The sequence below is a fragment of the Panicum virgatum genome, chromosome 1N (assembly GCF_016808335.1).
Source record: "Panicum virgatum strain AP13 chromosome 1N, P.virgatum_v5, whole genome shotgun sequence".
Lineage (NCBI taxonomy): Eukaryota > Viridiplantae > Streptophyta > Magnoliopsida > Poales > Poaceae > Panicum > Panicum virgatum.
Window position 1 is genome coordinate 65,739,483 of NC_053145.1, and position 9,178 is coordinate 65,748,660.

Sequence of the window (9,178 nt, forward strand, 5' to 3'; positions counted from 1 at the left end):
GGGCCTCGGGTTGGCAGATTCGGACACCCCCAAGGCCAAGGGCCCCCAACCCTACCTTCCTTTCTCTCTGTCTCGCCGTGCTCGTCGTCGTTGTCGCCACCACCACTCGCCTCCCCCGCCGACCACCACCACCGTCCACCGGCGACAAGGACAGCGACGATGCAGTCGGCGGCGTGGAGGCGTCACCTCCTCGACCACCACCTCTCCCCTTCCACCTCGGCCGCCATCGCTGCCTTCAGATCCGCCTCACAGCCCGGGCTCACTCCCCAAGGTAGCTACCATTTCCCTCGGCGCGCGTGCCCCTCCGGGTAGATCTTAGAGGCAATTTCCTTCCAGGGTTGTGTGGAGCGGATGGCGCGAGGTACATGTCGTCCGCGAGGGCGCCGGCGGTCAAGGGATCGGGGCATCTCGTCCGCAAGGGCACCGGAGGGAGGTCTTCTGTCAGGTGAAGAATCATCTCCTTTTTCTCTCTCTCAATTGATTGTTCTTAAATTGAATGGCCACAAGTGTTGCGGCAGTGTATCCGGGTCTGTCCTTGAAGGCGATTTAGTCTATTGTGAGTGAGATTCATCTAATGTCGTGATCTGTTTGAACTGCCAAACATTGATGGGGTGCCTAGACATGACCTTTCTGATGCTCATACATGTAATTCATACTGTTAAAACACTTGGCAATATGTGCATCAAAATTTAGTTAATTGATTGATTGGTGTAGTAGCTGTTGTTTGAAACGTGTGTCCCATTAACTTTTCCTGCTATGAAACATACTGATGACTCTATAATGTGTAACCTGGAAAATTCTGAAGTACAGTTTTGCTCATTATTAGAGTTGCCAAAGCTTGCGGTGTGATATATATATTAAAACTTGAGACAATCTTAGGAGTGCTACTTGCAGATTTGTTATGCTTTTTTTGTTGATTTTTCTTCGCAAATGTTTGGCTACTGAAAAATTATGGCTTTAGCTTCTTGGTCTACTTCATGCGCCAAATTAGCAACCCCTTTTCGCATTTCGATTTTCGAGTGCTCTGCTAGCACTGTCTCACCAGCAGGTGGATACTTATGTTAATATGTGAACATAGCTTTACCTTGTTTGTTATACTGTTAGCCTCTATAAGCATGTGCGAGACTATGTAGATGCATTGATCCATGTAGCTTTTGAAGTTTTGGGAATTTTTAGTCTGGATCCTAACATTGTAGATGGATCCTAACATTGCTTGGTTTGGTTTCGCACAGAATCTGAACAGTTGCAATATAGTCTGGGCTGCTTTTCATATTTTGCAATGCTACAGTGACATTCATCTTGTGCACTGCAATGCAGTAAAGACTTGAATTAGGGATTCAGGTTAGAGTATGTATGTGCGATGTGCTGATATAATTTGGTCCAGCACGATTACTCCATCATTGCATCTGCCATATCGGCAGGCGAAGGCCAGAGTTTTTCAGTCATAGTTTGAAGCTGCCTTAATCATAATCTTTGTTTGTACTGAGCAGATGTTATTTTGGCCTTTTACAGTGGGATTGTAGCTACGGTGTTCGGAGCTACTGGGTTTCTTGGGCGTTATCTTGTGCACCAGCTTGGTGAGATGATAAGACTATGATGCTATATAAATTGAGTTATAAATTGAGGGGTTACTCAAACACTAAATTTTATTCAGCCAAGATGGGTTCTCAAGTGCTTGTCCCATTCAGAGGTTCTGAGGATTGTCACCGGCACCTGAAGATTATGGGTGACTTGGGTCAGGTAAAATATTAATAAGTAGCTTCAGCAATTAACTCATTTTTCTATATATTTATTTTCCATCATTTTAACCTCTGGCAGATTGTGCCGATGAAATACCATCCAAGAGATGTTGATTCTATTAAGGCTGTTATGGCCAAGTCAAATGTGGTTGTTAACCTCATAGGTTTGTTTTACTTGAGATGCATATTGTATTCAGCTTTTCATGATCAAATCTTATTCTGACTTTGTTAACTCCACGTTAACAGGACGAGAGTATGAAACAAGAAACTACAGCTTCGAAGAAGTAAACCATCATATGGCTGAACAGCTTGCTATGGTATGCTCTGTATACACATCCATTTTACTTCCTGCGCAGCTCTCTAAACATGCTGCCTATTTTTTGTAGAAATATTTTTTGGGGGAAAGAAAAACTATGTAGGCTGTTTTCTGCAAGGGATGCTGAAAACTAGGATTTGGTGCCCAGCTGTAGTGAAAAACTTTAGTGGTGGGCCTTCTGGCTCTGGCTCACACACAGAGATCATGTCACAAGGCAGCCAATCTCATTATTTTGCATATTGCTAAAAGGTTTGCACCTGGCAGGATTCATAACCCATGGTTATTGATTTCCAATTGTACCTGCTTAGTTAACTTAGGTAAGGTTGCTTCCAGATCTAGCATGATCCATGCCAAATCAAAGTTATGTTAGCTTTGTATTGTCATTTTCTGACTGGGTAATTGTAGCTGGCCTTTTTGTTAATATCAGTTTGTATATCTCTTATTATCTTCCTTGTATAGCTTTACTCCTTTCGAAAGTGAAGAATCTATCTCTCCTCACACTGAGCCACGCCATTGCCTTGTTGGTCTGTTAGTTTAGGGCCATATAGGCAGGTTCTGGTATGGAATCTAACCGCTACTTGTGCAAGAGTTTTGCCCTGAGGATATCCTTATTACATAATTTCTTAAAGCCACTAACTATTCATGTTGCACAAACAATTGAAAATTGTCCTATCATTTATGGTACTTCTGTTTTCAATATGAAAACTGGACTCCTGTTAAGACTCCGGTGCCTTGCTAGTAACCTGATGCTCTGGATTCTGCACAGATTGCTAAGGAGCATGGGGGTATCATGAGATTTATCCAGGTTTCATGCCTAGGGGCATCACCCTCTTCGGAATCTAGAATGTTGAGGACAAAAGCTGCAGGAGAGGAATCAATCTTGAATGAATTTCCTGAGGTGATCGCCTGCTCTCAACTTTAGTCACACCGCAGAGGATGATAAGCTCTTGTTTCAGAACCATCCAAAGGCCAATGTCAATAGTAAATAATATCCCCCTTTCCTGTAAGCAATGAGTTTAACTGGAATCTTGTTTCTATGCATTAACAGGCTACAATCATGAGGCCTGCAACCATGATTGGCACAGAAGATCGAATTTTGAACAGATGGGCACAATTCGCGAAGAATTGGGGTTTCCTCCCGCTTGTTGGCGGAGGAACTGCAAAGTAATCGAGTTTACCTGTTGCCTGTTCTCGAAATGCCTGACCTGAAAATTAGTTTAGAGAATGAAAATCTACTCTCATACATTTTAGAAGTTCTTTACCAGCAGGTAAGTTACATGGATGCTATCTTTTTGCAGGATTCAGCCTGTTTATGTGATTGATGTTGCTGCTGCTATTGTCAACTCCCTCAAGGATGATGGTACTAGCATGGGGAAGATATATGAGCTTGGGGGACCTGAGATATACACTGTCCATGAGCTGGTAATTATTACTCCAACCTTTGTTGTGCCGATGGATAAAATTTAAATTTGGATTTGAGAAGGAAAAGGAGATGTGACTGTGATTGGGTATAACAGGCTGAGCTGATGTATGAGACAATCCGTGAATGGCCGCGATATGTCAATGTTCCGCTTCCTGTTGCAAGGGTATGAATTTATTTACCAGCACATGTTCACCAGAAAACTGGGCATTTTTAAGACTCCCCTGTTGAATTGTATAGTTCTGAAATGCAGGCTATTGCTTCTCCAAGGGAAATGTTGCTAAACAAAGTACCATTTCCCCTGCCAACCCCTTCTATTTTCAACCTAGATCAGATCAATGCATTCTCTGTGGATAACCTCGTGTCTGAAGATGGTGAGGATATCATCTGAAACCAAGTAACATTCAATTTTACTTTATTCACTGCATCTTGCTCATACTGTTCCAACACATCTTGCAGCTCTCACTTTCGAGGACCTGGGCATCATGCCTCAGAAGCTGAAGGGGTACCCTGTGGAGTACCTCATGTCTTACCGGAAGGGCGGGCCTTCTTTCGGTTCAACTGTGAGCGAGAAGATGAGGAGCTCTGAGATGTAGCCTCCTTCCGTCCCTGAAGGCACTGTAGATTCATAATCATTTAGTTGCAGATGCATTGTTGTGTTTGTTGTCTGGCGATCTGTCGCCGCTGCAGCTGCTCCCGCCGGCTGCCTCACCCGTGGGCAGGACCCAAATTCCATGCATGGCTCCTGCTCCTTGTTTGTTTTTACATCAATAAGAACGCTCGGATGCTTCTTTTGTCAAAATTTTTGAGCTGGATGCAACAAGTGAAGAGAGGAACCGTTCCAACGATGACACGATTGTGGGGAGGCCTCAGTGTTAGATGTTCTAGGATCTTTAGCTCAAAATGGAACCACATAAGGACATGAAATGCATATTTTGATCTTTAGAGCCACTCTTCTTCTTCTCATTCTTGTTCTCTTGCCTCTGTGTATGTGTGTGTGTTTGAGCTGGTCACAAAACCCCGGTGATGGCCTCGATAGTTGATCGGGTATCTCAATGGGGTTTCACCCCTTTTCCTTTTATAACCGAGGCTCACTGGGGAGACCGACATCTCTAGGTTGGTTCCTGATCAGAACGGGACAGGAACGTTCATTCCTGTTCTTTAGTTTTCTTCCATTAGTTTATCTTATCGTTTACTATAGATCATTTAATGAACCACTGTTTAAGTTTTACAGATCACACAGTTTTCTAACATTCTCTCCCTTGATCATAAGGCTTAAACTTATAAGTCCACTTTTCAACGAAATGACGCACCAAGACAAAATGATTACAATGGTGAATCATAAATACCATTGAACCCAGTTGCTATAGTACGTCACTTCATATCAAATGAACTTCTTTAACTTAGGAGCTCCAAAACTTATTCCTTATGCTTATAGAAAACTTACGGACTCACTTTTCAAAAGATGGTACACCAGATCAATCAATCACTGCAGTCAATTAAGTACCACAGGACTAAGTGACCATGGTTCCCATTCAAAATCAAAGTGACTCCTCTTAGGCTTATGAGGAGATGGGGTTATAATAGTTCCGGAGTGCAGTTGGTTTTCCTTTTATATATATAAAACATATACATTTATCCTCATATATTTATTCTTATGTGCATGCACCTTTTAAAAGAGGAAAGAAAACCAACATATTTCCAGAATCATAACTTGTCCCTTAGTAATAGGCTGCCTTTTATTTCTTATGCCGACAATTTATTAGGCAAGCCTCTAAACATGATGCTCAATCTTTAGGACTTATGTCACATCACTTAATGCTTACATATTGAGCACCATAATCTTAGAACTTATTTGATGCTCAACACTTATGACATACTTAATTTGTCAAGCACCACTTAGTCTTAAACATAGTTTATGTAGGCCTTGAATATTCATATTTGATTCTGGATTCAATCTTTCACAATGTCTTAGGTCTGGGAATTCCTCTCGACATCTTACTCGATCCAAAATTGCACTATTTCATTTAATAATTTTCGGGATAAATTGCTTAAAGTAATTTCTTATCTTTAAAATGATATGGATCAGGGACACAAATCCATATTTGACGGTGTATAATTCAAAACATGCCACAATTTAACTTGCATCTTTAATGATGCCTTTATGGAAAGTATTGGTTGAAGCCTTTCACATATGACTCCTCCCACAAGAGTGTTGATAATACTTTATGTGGAATTTTTCTTAGTATCAACACTTCTTGTAGCATGATTGTCCAAAATATTGGACTCTTTACTTGTGGGCATGTAACATAACACCTTTGCATTTATGCCAATAAGGTAAAGTGATCTTAATTGGTTTTTCCAGGGGTCCAGTCCTGGACTTATTTCCCAGATATCCCAGTCCTTTTAAGGATACTTAGGGCCTTTTATAAATTAATTAAACACATAATATTTACGTCTGCCACAACATAAGCAAACTTATTGCCCTTAATGGGAATCAACCCATTTTCTGGACCTTTATCTTGGTGAACATTATTGTTCAAAACTTAAGAGATATCACCAAGACAATCTTAGTATCCAGATAAAAGAAAATCTAGATTTTATGTACACAATATCCCTATTGTTTAAAACTTAATTAAATAACTTATTTCTCATTGTACTTATGTATCACTTATGGACTTCAATAGTTTTTCAAATGATGAGCAACAAATGTCATCAATTCTTTATATCTTATATAACATAATCAATCCCTTTCATTTTAAATGGGATTGATCAAAGATCTTCATGTGGGCTCAAAAGCACCACAAGGAGCTAAAGCAAGTATTCATAAGTGAGCTTAGGTAATTTTCTTTTAATATTATTTTTCCTTGCTTTAGAGCTCCCTTCTAATTTTCAACTTAGTGACATTAGTGGTGAGATATGATACTGAAATAGTATCCAGTTCTAAGGCTAACATATAGCTCATGGTAAGAATAACATTGTTAATTAAATGATACATAAGAAACTAACACATGATAAACTTATTTTAATATTTTATCAATATTTAATTCTTACCTGACATAAAGAAGTGGAAAATACTTTCTTAATGAAAGTTCCACTCTCCTCCTCGAAATGTGGACTATGCAATAGTACCATATTTCGAAGAACTTTCATAGCCTTTTTGTTAATATATATTCTAAGTAAAGATCCCTATTCCAACATATAAGAACAATATGAATATATACATAGGGAATAAACATAATTTTATACTAATAGAATCTAATGACATTATCTTCCTTTTCATAAATACAATTCTTTAGAACTTAGGATTTTTATTACTTAGAGACTCATCTTATTACCTTAGTCTCATTTTCTTTGATTTTAATTATGCCCAGAGGCATATTACATTATCTTATCCTTATTGATAAACAATAAAGGAAATAACTCACCATTAATGTCAAATGTGCTCTTTAATATAACTTATCTTGAGGATTGCTCCCCATGATTCTTGCATTTATCTAGAATTGAGGGATTGCTCCCTTTATTCTGATATTTGTCCATAAGTAACTGTCGGTACCCCAGGACTGGGGTACCCCCTCTTGCTGTGACTAGGCAAGAGCCTTAGTAGTCATCCTTGACTACAACCAAACAGCCGGACCCCTGCAGTCCGAGGTCCTGTCCTCCCGACAAAGGTCCGAACCTGTTCCACGGCCGGGGAAGGTCTGGGAACGCCACGTGTCCCAGGAAAAACAGGCGCTCAAGCGCAAGCAGCCGGGGCTCCGGACCTCCCAAGGAATCCAGACCCCCGCGGGGTCCCGGACCCCTCATAGGGTCCTGGATAGCAACCGGACCCCTCTCAAAGGGAAAGTTTGGACGCCCCGCCTCAGGGTGGTCCGGGGCCGACACGTGTATGAGGCCCTTGGTCTCATATTGAGGTCCACCTACATTCGCATTCATTGCAGTAGGTGGACGTCCACTTTGATATAGTGGAAGCCGAGGCGTTTGACTGACCAGGGGGCACTATTGATCGCGTATTACCAAGGCAGTGGAGCCGATGGCGCCGCCCATGCCGCGTCTGCCAGTCTGCCGTAACAGTCGGATACGACGGCTCGGCTTCACCCATTATGACGCTACATAATAGCCTCAGCAGGCCACGCCGCAAGCTACGCTACTCCAACGGGCGCCTCGCTGACGGGACAAGAGAAGGCCCCCTGTGTCAGAAGAGCAGCAGTACGCATATCGAAGGAAAGATTCGCTACCACTGTAGCCACAGTCACGTTGGGCCCACCTGTCGGGGCATCAACGTTCTATGTATCCGCCCCCCCCTTGATCTATAAAAGGGGAGAGCGCCGTTAGAAAACCTCAGGCTGGGTAAGTGCCAAGACCAGCAGAGGATAGGTTCATACACACCACCAAGAACAATACATCTCCCAGTGGACGTAGGGTATTACGCTCCGGCGGCCCGAACCACTCTAAATCGTGTGTTCTTGAGTCCTTGTCTCAGCATAGATTCAGCCCCATCGCCTAGTACTTCCCGAGTACTCCCTCACGGGGAATAGGCGGGTGCGCTCCGCCACCCGGCTGTGGGTACCCCTAGAAACCCCACGACATTTTGGCGCCGTCCGTGGGATGACAGGCGTTGGCTGGATCTTCAGGCCTCTGGGCTGCGTTCTCCCTCTGCAACGGCAAACTTGAAGATGAAGGAAAGCACACTCACTCTGCATGCTATGGCACCGGCGCTCCGACGACCTCGGTGCGGCGGCGCACGGCAGCGGCGTCTGCTGTGTGTCGCCACCGCGACACCTCAGAGCCGGCGTAGCAGCGTACAGCGGAGGCGCCGCTGCGCGCCGCCGCTCCTACGTCGACTCAAGGTTTTCTCTCAAGCAACGGCCACGCCCCCTCTGCGATGGCATGACGTCGGCTCAAGGCTTTCTCTCAACTTGGAGCCTAGAGCCGACAGCCATCCCGGAGGAAGTTGACCGAGACCTCCTGCCGCCGCAGCACCGGAGATCCACCTCAGCGTTGCTCGGTGTTGCTGCAGGCAGGACCCCGCCACCTCGCGCGGGGGCCCTTGGCGCTAGCACCAAGGACAAGCCGGCGAACGACCGCACTTCTCCATGCGTCGCACCGGTCCATCTGCTGCGCAAGGGTTCTGGTTTCCATCGGCAACGGCGACGGCAGGGGGAGGGGGCCTTTTCCATTCAAGGCCAAAGAATTTGTCTCATGCCATGTAAGCATGTGACAGCTCTTAGGCAAGGAGGGGCCCCCCGAGCTCCCGAGGTGATCCTGGATGATGCGGTTCAGGCACGTCCAAGGCGCCTTCACCTCCGAAGAACACGCTGTATAGCATGCAGCCGTAGGTTACTCCTAAGAAAGGAATGAGAGAATTTCCCCTTTGTAATAGCGTGGTGTCTATGTGTGTGTCCAGAGCGGTCAAGGTCCGACCTTGTAAACCCGGCCTCTGGCCCTATCACACAAACAGGCAAAAGCGGTCCGGAGCGGTGGAGGTCCGACCTCGTAATCCCGACCTCTGATGTATACCGTGATAACCACAATGATAAAGGAGATTTTCTTTCTTGACCTTATCTAGGCTCCACCCCGGTTACATTCATTCATTCTGGATGGCTGTTTTTTCGGCTGACCATTTCTTCCTCCCAAACAGAGTCTTTACCTTTGTTGCTAACAATCCAAGTTGAGTTGCTGGCTTGTGGTCAGGTGAAGACA

At 44.0% G+C, this 9,178-nt stretch overlaps 1 protein-coding gene across 1 annotated transcript; it reads left to right on the forward strand.

Annotated features, from left to right (window-relative positions):
* Window positions 1-36: 36 nt before the first annotated feature.
* LOC120657609 (NADH dehydrogenase [ubiquinone] 1 alpha subcomplex subunit 9, mitochondrial-like) lies at window positions 37-4,426 on the forward strand. The gene is made up of 12 exons (XM_039935975.1): window positions 37-271; window positions 337-445; window positions 1,513-1,577; window positions 1,655-1,740; window positions 1,819-1,903; window positions 1,986-2,056; window positions 2,822-2,953; window positions 3,104-3,219; window positions 3,354-3,477; window positions 3,573-3,641; window positions 3,729-3,849; window positions 3,935-4,426. Exons 1-12 carry the CDS (start codon window positions 160-162, stop codon window positions 4,069-4,071), a joined length of 1,227 nt encoding a protein of 408 aa, XP_039791909.1. The 5' UTR covers window positions 37-159; the 3' UTR covers window positions 4,072-4,426.
* The last annotated feature ends 4,752 nt before the right edge of the window (window positions 4,427-9,178 follow it).

What these genes read in the sequence shown, in the direction of transcription:
- LOC120657609 (XM_039935975.1), top strand. Translation starts at nt 160, where the DNA reads ATGCAGTCGGCGGCGTGGAGGCGTCACCTCCTCGACCACCACCTCTCC. An exon ending in GCCCGGGCTCACTCCCCAAG is followed by an intron (nt 272 to 336) that starts GTAGCTACCATT and finishes ATTTCCTTCCAG; the next exon opens with GGTTGTGTGGAGCGGATGGC. An exon ending in TTCCGCTTCCTGTTGCAAGG is followed by an intron (nt 3,642 to 3,728) that starts GTATGAATTTAT and finishes TCTGAAATGCAG; the next exon opens with GCTATTGCTTCTCCAAGGGA.